Consider the following 20,039-nt stretch of genomic DNA (forward strand, 5'->3'; position numbering starts at 1 on the left):
AAGTCAACGAGGGAATACCCATTCAAATGAGAATTCCCCAAATTTTTGCTAAAAGTACGATTGACTGATTCATATTAGGAGACTCATTCAACAAGTAAAAAAAGTCAAGAACCTCTTATCACCTTTGTGTTTTTCCCTGAGATAAGTTTCAGACTATTATTTTGACCAATTCATTCCCATATCTCGGCAGACTTTGACCAATTCATTCCCATATGCTTCCTTATCTCTCGCAGACTTTGACTCAATCCTTTAATCTTTGATGAAGTCGTCTTCAACCCGAGATTCGGGCAAAAATCTTTGAATTTTGGCATGCCCTCTCCTTATATCAGGTGCTCTTCTCCTTCGCTATATCATTTTCCATTTCTATTTATATGAAACAGATTTTCTTCCTCTCTCAGTTAAAAAGCCCTAACACCACTTGCCACCTCCGTTTACCCCTGCCATCACCGAACCACCAACGTACAAATGGACAACTTGCTACTCTATCCCGACTAAAAAGAGGTAAAACACCCTGATTACAATTTCTATCTCTCTTTATTTATGTGTGTTTTCAAAAACAGGACCAAACCTATTTGATTTCGGATTTCATGGATCGAGAGGTGGCTTATTTTCCCAAGGGTTGATCTTTATGATTTGGTTATCTGAAATGGCCTCCGACCTCTTGTCTTGACTTCTTCATCGGTGCAACAGTTATGAAAATTACCTCCTACTATTATTTCTTGCTGCATTTCTATTTCTATTTTTGAATTTGTTTGTTTGAAAGATTTCTGTTTTTTGGGTTTTTGACGAATCATGATGGCTAAAAAGAGGTTATATTTAGAAATTATGTTTTCAAAGGTTAGAGTCTACTTCAACCTTTTCGATTATAATGTTTGTTTGTTTCATTTTCATGTTTAAAGGTTTGGAATTCTCGAAAATAAAGGTGTTCAAACTGATGTGTTAAATGACATTATTGAAGATGATACAATGAATGGATTATAAGGTAAATATCCATACCTAATTCTACTGAGAGACATTGACTTTGGATGTTTTTTGGGCAGATGTTTCTAACTCTAATCCATACCTTAGATGCTTTATTATGATTTCGTTTTAAAAGATCAATGGTTGAAGTTATCATTCTAGAGGTACATTGTTTGTTTTTATGATTTTATGTTCTTTTATCACTGTATCATGTGTTGAGTGGTGAAGCCACTTGTTTAGTGGCAGACAAAAGTAAAGGCAGAAAACATGCAAGAAATCATGGCACCATGTTTCACGGATCATGATTAGCAGCTACTTTTGACAACTTGCAATTTCAATCTCTATATATAGTAATCATATGTATTTGTAAACTGTGTACCAAGATCAATAGAATATATTCCCAGTTACCAAGAGTGGACGTAGGTCAGAAATTCGACCGAACCACTATAAATCATTGTGTTCTTGTTTTTCTATAATTTGTGAGCTGAGAGAGAGAGTTTCGTGTTAGTGTCTCGATCCTAACAAGTGGTATCAGAGCGTTGGTTTAGCTCCAGAAGGTGATTTTCAGTTTTTTGGTCGAAATTTGTTTTCGTCAAAAACGATTTTGGTGTATACCGTTGGAAAGGTCTCGTTCTGAAGATTCCGAAAATATTCTTTTCTGAATTTTTTGACCACCGGAAGACGTCCAAATCGCCGGTCAAAGGTTGCCGAAATAGTTACCGGAAAAACCAGTTTCGCCGGAGAAGACGACACTGTAGCACCGAAGTTCCGCCGGAGAAGACGACACTGTAGCACCGAAGTTCCGCCGGAGAAGACGACACTGTAGCACCGGAGTTCTGCCGGAGAAGACGACACTGTAGCAGGCACTGTAGCACGACGTCAGCGGTGACGTCAACAGAAACTGTAGCAAGCACTGTAGCACGACGTCAGCGGTGACGTCAGCAGGCACTGTAGCAACACTGTAGCAGATTTGAAAAATTGCAGTTTAGCCCCTGAACTTTCAGAAAATTGCAGTTTAGCCCCTGAACTTTCAGAAAATTGCAGTTTAGCCCCTAATCTTTCAGAAAATGGCAGAAAACAGTAAGCTTCAGATTGAGAAGTTTGATGGGAAAGATTTTGGTTGGTGGAAGATGCAAATTGAAGATTTGCTCGTGCAGAAAGACTTGGACGCAGTTTTAGGTGAAAAACCGAAGGCGATAACACAGGCAAACTGGGAGATTTTGGATAAGAAGGCCAAGGCATTTATTAGACTGACGTTGTCAAAGGATGTTGCCTTCAACATTTTGAAGGAGACCTCGGCAAAGGGAATCATGGAGGCATTGTCTAATATGTACGAGAAGTCGTCGGCAGCAAATAAAGTCTTCCTGATTCGGGAGCTAGTCAACACGAGGATGAGGGAAGGAAGTTCAGTTACAGTACACATCAACAATTTGAACTCGATTTTATCCAGACTTGGGTCAGTGGGAATAAAATTTGAGGACGAAGTTCAAGCTTTACTACTGTTATCATCATTACCTGACAGTTGGTCCGGAACAGTTACAGCCGTTACTAGTTCCTCAGGATCGAAAGAGCTCACTTTTGAGGGAATTCGGGATTTAATTCTAGGCGAAGACGTCAGACGAAGAAATTCTGGGGAATCATCAAGTGAACAATTGAATGCGGTCAGAGGTAGAAAAAATAACAGAGGTAGTGGGAGCGGGAACAGGAGAAGGAGTCAGTCGAGGACTCGAAATGATGTGACTTGTTGGAACTGTAAAGAGGTTGGACATTTCAGGAATCAATGTCCAAAAGACAAGAAAGAAGTTAACGCTGCAGTAGACCATTCAGATGATGATGTTTTGATCTGTAGTGTGGAGAGCAATGTGGATTCCTGGGTTATGGATTCGGGTGCTTCATTTCACGCTACCCACAGCCGTGAAGCACTGCAGAATCTAAAAGAAGGAGATTTTGGTAAGGTAAGACTGGCGAACGATGAGGTTCTTGATGTGACGAGCATAGGTGACTTAGTTTTGAAGACTCCAGTTGGTCCATGGACTTTGAAGGATGTCCGGGTAATTCCAAGTCTGAAGAAACAATTGATTTCTGTTGGGCAGTTGGATGAACAGGGACACGAGGTTAAGTTCAGGAATGGGCAGTGGAAGGTTGTCAAAGGAAATCTTGTGATAGCTCGTGGACATAAGAAGGGTTCATTATATATGGTCAGATTACCATCTGAGGGAGTAACCGTCCCAGTTCAGAAGAAAAACAAAATCCGGTTCATAGAGTCTCGTGGACAGAAGAAGGTTTGCTTTGCAGATGGCAAACCCAGAGTCACAGGTCAGATTCAGGTTGAACGTGTTTGGAACGGTTCAGAAAAACCAGTCAAGGGCATTCATAGCAGTGGGAGCAAGGGTTGTGCTTCAGCTAGAATACCCAGAACACAGTGGGTTAAGAGAACCAGTATTCCATCTGTAAAAGTCTCTCCAGATTATCTGCTTCATATGGAGAGTGTCGTTTGTTCTCAAGATGTTCCAGGATCGGGCAGTTCATTTCAGTGGGAGCCGGTGGAGACAGAGAACAGGTCAGTGGCAGACTTAGTCATGACTGATGTGTTGGAGCTAACGGAAGCTTCAACTGGCCTTCAGGATAATTGAAGAGAAGGCCGGGTAATTAGGATGGAGTCAAGGTCAAAATCGTTTTACAGAAATACAGATGCACAGTTGAAGCACAGGTGAAAACTGTTTCGTGGCTTCAAGTGGGAGATTGTTGAGTGGTGAAGCCACTTGTTTAGTGGCAGACAAAAGTAAAGGCAAAAAACATGCAAGAAATCATGGCACCATGTTTCACGGATCATGATTAGCAGCTACTTTTGACAACTTGCAATTTCAATCTCTATATATAGTAATCATATGTATTTGTAAACTGTGTACCAAGATCAATAGAATATATTCCCAGTTACCAAGAGTGGACGTAGGTCAGAAATTCGACCGAACCACTATAAATCATTGTGTTCTTGTTTTTCTATAATTTGTGAGCTGAGAGAGAGAGTTTCGTGTTAGTGTCTCGATCCTAACATCACGTGTTATATGATGTATTATGAGTTGCAGGTCCAACATTGGCTCCTTTGAAAATAGATGAAAGGTAAACATATTAACCGTGTAAAATTCGGATAAATAAATGAAAAATATTACATGTGACAATTCTTTGTAAAATATGGATTGTGTGTATGTGCAAAATCCGTGTTAGTATGAAAAAGGTTCAACATGCTCCACTTGATAAAAAAAGGGAAAACATAACTGTGTAAAATATGGATATTGTGTGTGTATAAAACCTGGATATAATAAAGCTAATTTAGATTTAAAGAGGAGTAACCAGAAAACTAACATGAATTTATACAATTTTGTTGTTTCTTACACTGCTATTTCTTATATTTTGTCCATGTTTAAGGTTAAGAAGTTAAAATGTTTCATTTTGGTTTTGTAGAAATCAACTTCGCAGGGTTTTAGCAAGAACAATGATGAAATTAACATGACAGATTGACAGGTACATGTGGCATTTTATGCAATTTTTAATGGGTAAACTTAATATACGATGTCTAACTATGTATAATTAGAATGGTTTTTCTAATTCAGAGGAAGTAAGTTGCTATTACTTGCAGCTAACCTCTCTCTCTCTCTCTCTCACACATAAAGGGGTAAAGCGCCCATTTTACTCTCTCTATGTGTGTGCAATGGCTATTATTTTATTTATTTCAAAAAAACTAATGAATTTTTTATCCATATACATAAACAAATTTGGTAGGAAGGATAAAATCTTCAGTTTTTATTGTGATGTCATGATGCCGTTTTATGCTTTTTATTGTCACTTTTCTTTGTGATGCAAATGTATTAAAAAGCGATCCAACATCCAGGCCTGCAAGATTGACCATTAACAAGCACGATTAATGATTATCAAATTGGTTTTAATATATGTTTGGATGATAACAGATTAGTAGAGTACTGTACTTTATTATTTAATGAGTTGCAACTTTTTTTTTTGACAATAATAGACATGTTAAGGGTGTTATTTAACGGTTGAAACTTTTGTTTTAATAGGGTTATGTTTATATGATGTGCCGAATTAATTTTTGAAAACCAGATACAGTAGACAAACACTGGATTTTTCAGGGAAAAACACAAATAACATTGATAATATTATGTATTAACCGACAATGATAAATATTATTATAATATCTAAACTTAAAGAAATGATTAAAGGGGAAAATCAAACATTCATTGGAATTAAACAATACTTATCAAATATAAAATAAATCATTCTTAACTTTTTTAATCGAAAAAAGTCTTCAAGAAAATTATTTTAAGTATTAAAGGACTCTATATTTTTTTAAAATTGAATAATTGATACTAAATAATATTTTAAATCCATAAGTTTTTTAAAATGATTCAAATGGTGGAACACTGGAACTACACTTTTACTATGAACTAGGGAAGGGTTGCCCCCGCTCTGCGGGGGTCAATTGGTATCATAAATTTTTTTTCTAATTTTGTTGTATTGTTATGTTAATAATAGAACGTAAAGAAGAAACAAAACATATATACTACCAACTTATTTATGATCAAGAATAATTACATAGAAACATTCAGCTGTCTTTGGTGTTGATGTTATTTAAAGCTGCTTCTAGCATCTGAATTTTTTTTTGTGTGTATGAGTGTAGTTATTTGTGTGTTAGTCTGACGATTTGGAATGAAGGCTTATTCTAATTTATGGTCGTTTAATTTTACGTGGCAGGTTAGAGAAGTAATGATAACATTTAAATCTTGTTTATGTTTATTTCAATTTCTGACGTTTGAATGATCTTCGGGTTTGATATGGTGGTTCACAAAAGTTAATGAGGCATGTCTATGCTTTTAGGGTGGCGTTTCTTTAAGCAACTTTTTATTATTTACTATATATTACATGCGCTTATAGGTAAAAACGAAAGACTTAGACATCTGTGAACTTCTTCATCAACTGCTTGTATTTGCCAATTCGTTTGTGAATTGACCCCAGCATAAATGATGTATTGTCTTGCATGGATAGGTTTTCGGTATTTGCATCTTCAAGAAGGTCTTTTATGATTTTGTAATTGCTACTATTTTCTTCTATAGAGAGATTGCTGTTAAAATCGTCATGGATTTTGGCTCCTTCTTCAATTGTTATTTGAACCGCCTCCATCATGTCACTGACCTCTCGTAGATGAGTAATCAGTTGTTGTAAAATTTCTCGAACTTGGACGTCTTTCATATTTGTGTAGTGTAGTATATGTTTTACTGTGTGTATGTCAAGTCATGCTTTGGTTCTTATATAAGTGATTCATATGGAGTTTTACTGTGCTTTTGTAATTCGTGGCATGATATGTAGTCTCATAGTCACATCAGTGTTATGACATGTATGCTTCAATTAACAATTTCGTGGCAATACTATATCTATTTTAGGTGAGTAGGTTATAGGATATGAAACGATGAACGCATATTAGAAAAGGTTTTTTTCTTGTTTTTTTTTATGTTATTTTTAATAACCATCCAACTTTCATTATTTTCATTGTAAGTCCATTAAAAGGATTGAAGAAACAGTTTATTATTTAATTAGATTTTGATATTAAGTGATAAAGACGTATAAAAACATGTTGTTTGTTTTTTTTTATTTGTTATCTAATTTCGTTGTAAGTACTTTTTGTATTTGAAATTTGAATTTAATGGTGTCAGTTTTGGTTATTGAAGCGTTGACATATTATTAAGACTGTGGTAATGACATGTGTGATTAAAGTGACAGTTAGGTGGCGATACTATGGCTATCTAGGATGTATAGGTTACAAAGATCAATTACCTTCTGGTGTATGTAAAAGGAAATTTAATCTTATCGGAATTCATGATTAAATATCTTTTTAAAAAAAAATACTATATAAGGAACTTTTTATATTGATATGTAATGTTATGTATTTGAATAATATACATATTAACATTTAATTATAACAGTGGTTATTTAATTATACAGTATTGTAATATTTTTCGTAAAGGATGCATATATTATTTTATTGGAACATATAATGATCTAAATGTCCTTGTCATGATTTTTATTTTATAAAAGAATTATGAGCTGATGACAAATACTTTTATTAATACGACTGCTTAAAAATAACTTTTTAAAGAAAAATATGAGTTATAAGTAAAGTAATTTTTTTCATTGTATATAATTTATAGGTTCAACAACTGTTAACTCATTTTAATATTGTATCATATTATTGTATCTTATATAAGTCTTATTAATTATCATCACGATATACTAATATAGTACAAAACATTTTAGTCATGGTTTTTTGTTGTTGGTTCATATTATTGCATTTTACTAATGACAAATACTTTTATTAATAAGGATTAACCTATTTTAATATAATATATGTATGACCGTTTTATTATAATACTGAAATTTACAGAGACAGTAATTTTTTTTTATAGTAATTCATTTTATATAACTGCTATTCTCATCATATACTAATAATATAGCACAAAAGATTTTACCTGTGTTTTTCTGTTACTGTTTTCATACAAAATGTGTATTACTTATTCTATTGTACTACAGTGCAAATAACAAAAAAAAAAGTCGGAATGATCATTGGATTACGTTGTTGTTTACTGCACTCTACGTCCTCGCTTTTGTTGTTTTTTTGGTGCAGATTCAGCTGTATATGAATAAAAGGATAGTTAGTTGCCTTTTTTTTATTTTATTTTCTTATGTGAATAGAATGTATATGTAAGTACCGGTAGTGTCATATGATAGTTTCCTTGATGCATGTGGTGTTTCAGCGGTTGTGGAAGTTGTTTCGAGGTTAGGATTGATCTGAACATTTGAAGATTGTGGAAGTTGTATTGGACTGAGTGGTGTTGCTGTGTTTGTAGGTGCCAAAATTTGTGTTGGTGTAACTGGTGTAAGTGTCTTATTTGGTGCGGTGATTTCATGCACATCAACAATTATAAAACGGATGTTTTTGGTGGTAGATCCTCTTAACATTTGAATTGACATAATTTTTGATGTGTCTTTGTGATTCATGATCATTGGTGGCAAGAACTTTCTATCACTTACATGGTCATCGGTTATTATTTTTTCCGGTGGACTGCCAATTAGTTTTCGGGCTGAGGCATCAGTCATTAGGGCAGATATGGAGCCTGTTGGATCCGTTAGATCTATAACTATTTTGTACCTGTATAGAGGTAAGCTATATTAGTAAGAGTGAATGCAGATTGGTTGTTTAGTCATTATAATTCTTTTATTATAATCATACTTACAGGAAAGTAGGCAACTCTGTTTTTCCATGAGCACTACAAAACCAGTAGTTGCCTTTCCTGAAAATTGGATCCTTGCATGTTGGGCACAATACTTGGAACCAGTAATCTTTGAATGTGATTTTTGACAACACGCCTTTTACACAGAATGTTTTATCCTACGGTTTTAGATCATCATAGTGTTATAACTGTGTTAATCATGTGTTAGGAAGTTGTTATTGAAGTATATAACCTACCAGTAGGTCGTTATGATTTTTATTAATCAATTCATGCACTGCTATCAGTGGTCCGGAGAGTGTCGGAGTTGGTGGTGTAGGACCAGTAAACCTGCAGTCAGATTTTAGAAGTAAATTTTTTTATTAACATTTACTAAATATTTTTTAATAACCATAATGGACCTGTCGATTAAAAGTGTTGTCTCCTGTACTGGTGGATTAACATAGACGTGTGTGGCAGGTGATGATCCAAATCTTAGAGTTCCTGTAAAATGTGTGAACAATGTATGTCAATAGTTTTAAAGAGGATAATGTAATTATTTATATAATTGTTATTAAACTGCAAATACTGTTTGGTTATTGTTACCAGCAATTATTGAACTCTTTATATTTGTAATTGCAACAATTGTTGTTGCAGGAGGAGGTGCCAACTGTTCACGTTTTAATTTTTCAGGAACATTAATACATTCTTTCCATAAACTGATTGCTGTTTCATCACCACTGAGTTTTATGTATAAGGGAACCATTAGAACCAGTAAAAATAATTTAAGAAACGATTAATGATGTATAAGTATATATTATGTACCTTTCATCTGCAAGAATTACAAGAATGAATTCCTCTCTATCAGCCTTTGTGCAATTTCTGATTTTTTTTAGCACACCAATGAAATCTGTTGTTTAAAATAAATTTTGGTTACAAATAACGTCTATATTAATATAACATCTTTTCTATAAATACCTGGATAATATGGAGGGTTTTCACCTAGGTCAATCAGATCAGTTTTAGAAACAAATCGAAACCAGGTTGTAGGGATTGTAATAGTGTCAGGAAAGGGAACAATTACAGACGCAAGGCCAACATCAATATAGATTTCATTTTCTAGAATTTTCTGATACTCTGCTAGATAGGGACATGTATATTCTGATATTGTATAGCAGTTGTGAATATGAAGAACTGATTCAATGTATCATTGGTTGCTTCTTTGTCCCAAAATCTGTATTGCATCTCCCTAACGCATTAAAATGTGGGTACATCTTAGTAACAGTAAATAATTTTAGTGTATTGTTTTTATGTGAATTTGTGTGTACTCACATATCTGTCTACAGCAAGATACCATGTTTCATACCGACGGTAGTCTGATTTCCATTTTTGCAAGATCCGCACCTGTAATGGACCTCCTTCGCATGCATACTTTAAGTCAGATATGTTAGTCATAATGCTGTCAAATAAAACAACAAACCATTAGCTGTTTATTATATAAAATAATTATAATACACAAATAATAATTAGTAATGATGTTATGAACCTCATTACTGTTAACTCTGGATAAAAATTCTTTAAATACAACGTTTTTTGTTTGATTCTGGCATGTATTTTCATCATTGTTTATCAGAATTTTTAGTGAACAGGGAGATGTTGCTCTCGATAATGCAACGTACAGTTGACCATGTGTGAATACAGGCTGTGGCAAATAAATACCAATTTTCTTTAATGACTGACCCTGACTTTTATTTATCGTCATGGCATAACAAATTTTAATGGGGAACTGTTTGCGTTCAAAGGCAAATGGTAAGTCAGGAGGTTTGTGAATGAATTTTATGCGGGGTATGTATACACGCTTACCAATGCATGTTCCTGTTATTATTATTGCTTCTACTACAGTTGGAAGTAGTTGTGAAACAATTAACCGTGTACCATTACACAAACCTTCCCTCTGGTTAATGTTTCTTAATAACATTACAGGAGCTTTTACTTTCAGCCTGAGGGCGTGAGGCGGGATCCCTGCAAAAGTTAACTGGTTTAGATATTCAGTTGGATATAAATCTTCCAACTCTGATGTATACTTGCCATTTGGTTGCATAGTGTCTGTGCTTTTATAAACCCTTTCTTGGGTCGTCATCATATCTAGAACTGTTGTATTTAAGGCATTGGCAGTCTCATTTGTGGGACAGACAATAGCTCTTACAGACAAATCAGATGGTGATGGATTGTGCAGCAGATCATTTCCATATACAAAGAGTATTAATGTTTTTAAAGAGTCACTATCTTGAGGTATCAAAAGTGAATCTGGTATTTCTACCCAGCTTGTACTATGTGGATCATCTGTAGCGGGAATTCCTAAAGTCCCATTTCCAATATTAAGTAACCATTCTGCAAAAGCGGATATAGATAAGCCGTTAGTTACATCAGTTTCACAACCTGCTAAACGCATGTTCTGATGCAATTTACAAATCTTAAAACACGACCACAGATACGAATTTGGAAGAGTTAATGCAATGATGTGAGTCCGAGTACTTTTTGGGGAAACTGGAAGTGTCTGACGGAAGTCTCCGCCAAGGAGGACAGAAATACCACCAAAAGGCCGGTTTTCACAATCCAGAACATCTCTAAGAGAGCGATCAAGATATTCAAAACAGCGTCGATCATTCATAGGTGCTTCATCCCATATAATGAGTGATGTCTGTTTTAGTAGATCTGCAAGTATTGTTCTTTTTTTTATGTTACAGGAGGTTTTTTCAGCCAGGTCAATGGGGATATTAAACCTTGAATGCGCAGTTCTTCCGGAAGGTAAAAGAAGGGACGCAATCCCAGAAGCAGCAACCGCAAGTACAATTTTCCCAATAGACCGGAAATATGCAAGCAAAGTAGTCCACAAAAATGTTTTCCCTGTCCCACCATGACCATACACAAAAAGTAACACCTGCTTTTTATTTTGTTCAGATACCACAACAGTGTTATAAACATACATTTGATCTTCATTCAGTTGTAAAACCATTTGTGAATGTTGTTGCTGCAAAGATTCCTTGTCATAACTTGATTCTTCTAACAAAAGTCGATTCTGTAGGATAGCAACAGTAGCTGGATTTGGCATGGGTAAATGGAAATCACCTAATGATTTTGAAGGTGTAGAAGACCTAAGCATGTTCTCCAACTCAAAAAGCAGCTGTTGTTGTACTACATCATCAGCTATGTGATACACTTTATCTGGGAAGTCAATTTTTAATTTCAACATGTAGTCGTCCATCATTTTGCACCATGCATTTTCCCAAAGTAGTTGTGGATTACTTACTTCACAAAACAGCAGCAAATGGCAGAAAAGAGAACGTAATTGTGAAGAAGTAGCCCATAATGAAGCCTCTCCAAAAGCCGTTAACCATTCCATGTCTTCACCTATCAAACCTAATGCATTACATGCACTTCGAAAAGTTGGATGAAGATGACCAGAGACTGTACGAACATCTTCATAAGACTGACATCCCATCTGATGACAGAGCAACATACGAAAATAGAATAACTCTCCTGAAGATGGATGTACAAATACAAGTCTACCTATAGTTTTTGAAGATTCCAAAACTCTTTGTTCCCATTTTTTAAATTGAGGATCCCATGTATATCTGTTGGGGTAGTCAATATAAGTAAGATCACGACCCTTTGGATCTGTTATATTATTATCAAACCATCCAAGTAGTGGTGTCTTAGCAAAATCAGGAATACGAAGAACATCCTCTACTCTACCACTTTCCTTGAATACCACATGCTGCATATTTAGTAAGTGAACAGGCAATGTCATGACAGGGGGATGCCGTCGATGAATGAAAAAGTTTAATATTCTCCATGCAGCTTCATGTGGGCAAATGTAACGTGCATCTAAGAAATTATGAACCTCATTTACAAGTGCGACTTGTGAATCAGAAGTACCAGTAACAGCTGCCTCACTTTTCTGAACAACGAACCTAACACGTTCAACTCCTTTTGAAATATATTTAAACAGATATTTGATCATCATATTCCATCCACAATACTCAACATTTATGTGTGCATTAAACCGACTACACAATCTCTTGTTGTATGGTACTGAATATCCATTATCAATCATAGTGCCACTTTGCATTATGTGATGTGCAATTGAGTTCCTTTTGTAGTGTGCGTACCCTTCTTTATCAAAACTTGTAGCATCATGAAAAGGTTTAGGAAAGTGCTTACTACATTTCCCATCCTTCATACAAGGAGCCTTATAATTCAGTGGACCACATGGGCCATGAATCATACACGTCGTTACCGTGTGATAGAGGGACGCTTCCAAGACAGGATCTGGAAGTTCTGCACTTATAAAGTTATCAATGTCAGCAGGCTGCCGAATACTATCTGATTTGGATACCCATAAAAGCGTGTGGCAATGCGGTAAACCTCTTTTTTGAAATTCTATAGTATACAAATCTGAAATATATAAAAAAAAATATAAATAATTAAAAATCATAAACACAAAATAGAAGTAAAAAAAAAAAAAAAAAAAGAACACACTTACGTGCTTCAACTTTGCCAAAAGTTTTGTCCTCTTTAAGAAATGAAATGAAGGCCTTGACTTTCATTTCAAAAACTCTAGCTATCACATCAGCTCTACTATGAACATCATGTTGACTATAAGTTTCCATATACCGTGTTATTTCCGGCCACTTTACATTACATGTAAATGTAATAAAGTATTGTGGATTTCCATATACTATATCGACAATGCATCTTGATAATGACTATACATATAACGGGGGCCACCAATAAACGATGCAGGTAAGAAAACCCGTTTACCAACAAATTTATTCTCTCTATCCCCTTTAGACAGAGCATCATAAAGACCAGATAGATAGTCAGACCTTAAATGTTCCTGGTTATTCAAAATAAACTGTAAACGATCTGCTTCAATACAGGTATAAGCATCAACCAGGTACTGCTAGAAAAGTCGACCCGAGTTAAGGATAAGAGAGTATATATCCCGACGCGCATGAATCTGATAACTATAATACATGTTTACTGTTAGGTTTCTAATACGCGCAGCTGCATCACCCCGTAATTTCAAACGTGGACACCAGCCGTCCTCACCAAACGGAAACAGCAAAGGATATTGTAATGGCATATAACTGGGATGTAGTTTACTCACTCGTTGAGGACGACCGGATTTAGAGTGAACAATAATATCATAGTTGGCTGAATTACTATCATCACCAGTAACAATACAACCTAAAGTGCCAGGAGCTGGTGAACCGTATCTACGATCATGAATGTTATTATATAAACGAACTGCATAAGACTCCATATTCATAACCTCAGCCATCTCCTTAGCTGTTTTAAATGTCTTAACATATTGATTGTGATTAGAAAGGGATTCCATCAGAACACGCACAATACCAGCATCCTAATCTTTCCTAGCAGGATCATGAAAGGCCTTTAATCGATTGGAAACCTCATTAGCAGTATCAACAACATACAACTGCAAAAATCTTGGACCTTTAGAATCATCAGGACATAAAGACCCTATCCAGTGATAAACCTGACCTGAAACCTTAAAAACATAAGGGCCGCGACCATTATTAATATCCTTATCAACAACAGCTCCAAAAGATGTCATGGAAAACATACTATTATAACCTCTTATATCAGTAAAAAACTGAATATCTTCATAAAGTTTAGAAATTTCAAAAGGAGGCGTTAACGAAAGAGGCAAAACAATAGAACCCCCCTTACAACAGTGATTATACTTAGGATGATTGGTTTCATAACGATTTCTAAGTCTTTCCACAAACCAGAAAAGAGCTCCACAAAATTCACAAACACAAACACAATCACCACAGTCATAGTATGTAGGAAGACCACCATAAGAAATAAGTCGGGACCGTTTACTTGTACGCATAACAGGAGTAGCAGACACAGAGCACTCCCCAGACTCAATAATGCTACGCTTCTGACCCTTACGCATATGAACCAAGAAACGAAAGAAACAGCAAAAGATAATGAACCGCAGTGAAGGGAAGCAAACAAAAACCCTAACAGAGGAAATACCAAAAACCGGGAAAAGGAGAAGCAGAAGTAAATTACCTGGAGCAAAAGATGAGGAAAAGGGAAAAGAAAGAAGGTCGGCTAATATATTCAAGGAAGAAAAAGAAAAAGAAACGTAAGTTTGAGTCAAAGCAAGGGAATATGATGGAAATAAAGTGGTCAAAGTAAAAAAAAAACCCAAAAAAGTACCCTGGAGCAAAAGATGAGTAAAAGGGAAAAGAAAGAAGGTCGGCTAATAAAGAAACGTAACTTTGAGTCAAAAGAAGGCAACATGATGGAAATAAAGTGGCGAAAGTAAAAAAACCCAAAAAAGTACTGTAGACAAGTCTCCCCACTTTTAAGTTTATATATAATGTGGTGATTGCAATTATTAAAATATGTTGGGTACATTATTAAATGATAAAAAAAAATTGTTTCATGAGTTCATTAAAATAAGCTAAAAAATAAAAGAAAAGAAAAACCGTATATCTAAAGAAGAATGGAATTATGTGGGTCTTTGTTATTATTGATAATATATAGTTGTAACCACACCATCCAATATCAAATAATGTCATACATTTATATTTATGTAAGATTTAAATATAATGTAATATTACAATCGCATAGTATCAAATAAGCGCACTTATTTTTCTAAGAATACAAGTATTTGTATTGGAAAGTTATTTATAAATGAAAACCAATTTTAATTATTTATCCATGGTAACTAATTTTTACATATTACAAAAAATAAGATTAGATTGTCAAAAAATTTTATTAATTTTTTTTTTTTTTTTTTTTTTTTTTTTTTTTTTTTTTTAAGAATGGACTACTATGAGAGATAAACATTTTTAGACCACTTCACCGAATTAACTACTCGCCAAATGTGATGTATAGAGAACTGTTGTACGATTAATAATACACAATCAATCATGTGCTCATGTACATTTGTAAATAATCTTAATTTTTCATTTTTAATTCCGATTGATTTTGTTTCTGCAAGCATAACTCTTATTGATAATTGTCCAGATGTAGAAAACTATTTGCGCAAAAAAAACCTAATCGTTTCTTGAAATTAATTTCTGAATGAAATTATTCGCACCCGTTTGCAAGATTTCAAGACAAAGTGGTACTGCTAAACTACTTCGGACTGTAAAAGTAATCATTTGGGATGAAGCGTCTATGGCTAAAAGACATGCATTGGAGGAGGTTGACCGTACAATGAAAGATATCACTGGGGTAATGCTCCCGTTTGGTGGAAAGATAATGGTTTTGGGAGGTGATTTCAGACAAGTGTTGCCGGTGGTTAGACGTGGAACACAAGCAGACTGTGGATTCTAGCATACGAATGTCGCCTCTTTGGTCTGCGATTATCAAGTTGCGGTTAACTATAAATATGAGATCACTATCTGATCCATGGTTCTCAGACTTTCTATTACGTGTCGGTGATGGAGTTGAAGAAACGATGCACGGAAACTTTATTCGCATCCTTGATAATATGGTAATTCCCTTCACTGAAAAAGAAAAGTCATTGCATGCTTTGATTGATGCAATCTTTCCATCCTTTGAAATTAATAGATCTGAACCAGATTATATTATTTCGCATGCAATACTATCCACAAGAAAAGATAGTGTCGATGAGATTAATGATTATTTGATCGGCCGATTCCATGGAGAAGAGAGAATTTACTATAGTTTTGATGAAGCCGTGGACGATATAAATAACTTCTATCCCGTGGAATTCTTGAACACGCTCAGTGTTAGTGGTTTGCCCCCTCATTACTTAAGACTGGAAGTTGGATGCCCGATAATACTGTTGCGGAATCTCGACCCGTCAAATGGATTATGTAACGACACCCGATTGATATGTAAAAGTTTTCAGCACAATGTCATTGATGCCGAAATAGCTGTTGGTCAACATGCTGGAAAGAGGGTATTTTTGCCAAGGATTCCTCTAAGTCCGTCTGAAGATGACCTGTTCCCGTTCAAGCTTAAGAGAAAGCAATTTCCAATTCGATTATGTTTTGCAATGACAATAAACAAAGCTCAGGGACAAACAATTCCAAATGTAGAAATTTATCTTCCAGAATCGATTTTCTTGCATGGCCAACTATACGTGGCATTATCCAGAGGGATATCACGTGCCACTACAAAAGTATTGGTGAATCCCGATGAACAATTCAACGGCAGTGAAGTCTATACGTCAAATGTCGTGTATAAAGAAGTGTTGTGCGATCAATATTGATCAGCCAATCATGTGTTCGTATTCATTTTTAAAGAATCTCAACTTTTCATTTTTGATTATTTCTGATTTCGTTTCTACTGGCATGACTCTTATTGATAATTGTTTATGTGTAGTAAACTATTTAAGCAAAAACAAAAATCCTATATACGAAGTAATGTCTGAAAAAAAAACCGCACCCGACGCTTGGCGCGGGTAGACGGTTAGTATATATATATATATATATATATATATATATATATATATATATATATATATAGGGTTAGGTTCATGTGAGACCACTAGATTTTGTGAGACGGGGAGACCAAATCTTGACCACTCATCTTGAATAATCAAAGGCTGATATTAATTTAGATTAAACCATAAAATAGGCGGTGGCATTTTTGTAAATTAATGGAACTTTGGGATTAGATCAAGACATGGAGGGGCAGGTATGGAATTTTGCATTCTTTTTCGTTCAGCACACAAAAACACCCGGTATTCTTCCTAAAAACCCTAGATACGAACACTAAAACCCATTTGATACAAATCTCGGTCATCGACATCTTCTGCTTCCTTCAAAAATTTGTTTCGGATTAATCATAAAATCGGATCAAGTTCTCGAGCATCAACATTCCTGAATCAAACGAAATCGAAGCTTGGTTTTACAATATATGGGTCATTCAGAATCGGATTCAGATTTTGCATCTAGAGTTAATCCAGGTGACGTATAATACTATAATTTCTTCTTGATTTTATATCTGTGAGTGATTTTGAGTTAAAATATTCTAATTTCTTCTCGTTAAAACCCTAAAAATCGATTACGATTCACTATCATTTTGATTTTCAATGTTCTGATTCATATTCTGATGTTGAATCGTGATTACATTTTGCTTTCATCGATTCAAAGTTCGTTCATGATTAAACTTTGTTTCCAATCTCTCAATAAAAACACAAAGAAATTGATTCTGATTCTTATCCTAAAAACTACGATTTCATTCAACCAAATCAAATCTCGGGTACACCAATTTGAAGATCTTTTTTCTAATAGAGCATTAATCGTGGCTCATTTTGCTAAAATTGATTCTAATTCTAGCTCTGGTTTGTGTGATGGTCCGTTAGAAGTAGTTGATTCTCAATCAAAGGCTTCAGATCTAAGTTTTCATACAAAAAACTTCCCCTGGTGACTTAAAAGATCCAGAACATGAGGAAATTACATCTATTGCATGTATTTTAGGTTTCAATAATTGATAAATTAGATTTTATCTCCTTGTAATGTCTTAATAATATTGGATTTGCTTATTTGATGAATTATAAATTTGATTTTAGAAGTAGATTTGTTGATTAATGACATGACCTGGAACTAAATCTGTATAATATGGGTTGATATGTTAGTATTCCAAATGTTCTTATATGATTCTGATTTGTATATGATTTTGATTTATATTAATCAATGGATTATCACTTTAATTTTTTTATTTGGTATTTAATTGAATCTCTTGTATGTTGTAAAGATTTAGAATGTTACTAATATTTGATGTTTGTAGTTAATTTAAGTTAGTTAGTTTCATATTCATCACAACAAAACTCTAAAATGATCACAAAAATGGCTTATTCTACACAATCATATTCTGATTATATACATGATGAATCTCCACTTTGCAAAACATGAACTTTTATAATTCCACTAAAGTCTATATATTCTGGAATGTTTTTATGTGATATTCTAATTCTTATATGAAGTATAATGTATGTTTTAGTTGAATACTATGTATATTTTGGATTGCTATTTATTTTATATATTCTTGATTGTTATTATGCTAAATTTTAACTATTCTAATTATTATAATGTATGTTCTAGTAAAATATTCTAGATATTCTGAAATGTTATTACATGGTATCTTGTTAGTCTATGAATTGAAATGTGTGTTTTAATATAAAATTATATATATTATGATTGCTATTATGTGTTTTTGTAAAAATTCAAAACCCTAGAAAACAGAATCGCCAAGCTCAATTTTCATCTATTTCTGAATCAACACGTTTTTCGTGATTATAATTTGTTTCAGATTTCATCACGATAAACACTAAACCAGTCATAAAAATGCTTCATTCTATCAATTCATATTCGTATTATACACCTGATCATTCTCCAATTCACAAAACATGTAATGATTTTTTCTATATTTCGACTATAACTTGGTAATAAAATTATTCTGATTTACATAGTTAGGGTTTATGATATAGTTATTTTGATTTATAAATCAACAACAATTCAAGCATTTGTATTCTACATGCTCTGGAGTTATCCTTGATTTTGATTCTGATTATTCAACGATTATGATTTATGAAGCATTTTTTATGAAATTTTGTACACTAGCTACATTTAACAATTAATTTATAACATCATATAATTTTTTTTCTAGATTTTTTTACAGGTGTTTGGACTATAACTTAATCTGATATGTTATTGTTATTTTGCTTATTAGTTGATATTCTAGAAAAAAGTTTAATAAGTTGATGTTTCATAAGTTGATATTCTCGGTATTCTGATATGATTTCATATGTGAGTTCATAACTTTATTTTATTATATGATATAGTGTTTTATAACATTGAAGTCTAATTGTTTACGATTTCTTTAGAGTTTATGATATTGGTTTGTTGTATATAGGTTTTGCTATGAATTTTAGAATTGTCTAAGATGTTATAAGTGTCTGAACTATAATATAATCTTAGATGTTATTGCTATTTTGTTGCTTATTTGGATATTGAAGAAAAGTTTAATAATCTGATGTTTCATAAGTTTATATTCTAGCTATTCTAATATGATGTCATATGTTACTTCATAACTTTATTTCATTAGATGATATAGTGTTTTATAACATTGAAGTTTAATTGTTTTTGAATTCTTTTACATTTATGATGTAGTTTTATTGTCGACAGGCTTAGCCATGAATTTCAGATTTTCAGAAAATTCAATACCAAAAAGTTGAGGATAAAGGATTCAAAGAAAGTTCTCAAACAAAGTAACATTATGATTTCAGTGAGGACCATATGTGAGTTATTTCAGGTAATATGTTAATTATTTATCTTCTGGTATAAATTTAGTAAAAAGGTTTTTTCAATTTTGATACTCTACGTATTCTTATTAGTATAATCCAAGTTCAACTGTTATTGTATTATTTAATTGGAAGATGTAGTACAAATAGAGTGATATGGGTTTTGCTATCTAAATATTCTGATTTTGTCTAAACTGCTTGATTTGAACGTTTTCGTGAACTAATGTGTAATATTCAGAGAGCATTTGATATACTATGCAGTTATGTAAAATATTTCAAAATTATATGTCATATTCTAATTTCAGACATTTTGATTTTTGTTGGAAACAACTTTCTTTCAAACTTCTTGTTAAGTAATATGTAATATATTATTTTAGACATCTTAATTTTGTTGAAATAACTTGTTTTGAACATTTTTGTTAAGTAATGTGTAATATATGATTTTAAACAAAATGCATTTAGTTGGAAACATGTTTAGA

At 33.6% G+C, this 20,039-nt stretch overlaps 2 protein-coding genes and 1 long non-coding RNA gene across 4 annotated transcripts; 2 read left to right on the top strand and 1 right to left on the bottom strand.

The window, feature by feature from the left end:
* Positions 1-264: 264 nt before the first annotated feature.
* LOC145109819 (uncharacterized) lies at positions 265-1,134 on the top strand. Of its 2 annotated transcripts, XR_013709234.1 has the most exons (4): positions 265-329; positions 399-501; positions 900-982; positions 1,069-1,129. It is a non-coding gene; the product is annotated as an uncharacterized LOC145109819 (long non-coding RNA). The 2 variants fall into 2 exon arrangements; XR_013709233.1 differs by having other exon boundaries at positions 900-1,134.
* A 6,573-nt stretch (positions 1,135-7,707) lies between these two features.
* Positions 7,708-13,581, bottom strand: LOC145104412 (uncharacterized). Its single transcript, XM_079041661.1, has 9 exons — positions 13,282-13,581; positions 12,781-12,928; positions 10,098-12,692; positions 9,060-9,144; positions 8,841-8,974; positions 8,657-8,738; positions 8,495-8,585; positions 8,262-8,416; positions 7,708-8,176 (listed from the first exon to the last, which is right to left on the bottom strand). The coding sequence occupies exons 1-9, from the start codon at positions 13,579-13,581 to the stop codon at positions 7,708-7,710; spliced, it is 4,059 nt and encodes a 1,352-aa protein (XP_078897787.1).
* Positions 13,582-15,461: 1,880 nt separating this feature from the next.
* On the top strand, positions 15,462-16,524 carry LOC145104413 (uncharacterized). The gene is made up of 2 exons (XM_079041662.1): positions 15,462-15,609; positions 15,707-16,524. Exons 1-2 carry the CDS (start codon positions 15,462-15,464, stop codon positions 16,522-16,524), a joined length of 966 nt encoding a protein of 321 aa, XP_078897788.1.
* The last annotated feature ends 3,515 nt before the right edge of the window (positions 16,525-20,039 follow it).

The sequence above is a fragment of the Lactuca virosa genome, chromosome 4 (genome assembly GCF_052849685.1).
Source record: "Lactuca virosa cultivar CGN04683 chromosome 4, Lactuca_virosa_CGN04683_v6, whole genome shotgun sequence".
In the NCBI taxonomy this organism is placed as follows: domain Eukaryota; kingdom Viridiplantae; phylum Streptophyta; class Magnoliopsida; order Asterales; family Asteraceae; genus Lactuca; species Lactuca virosa.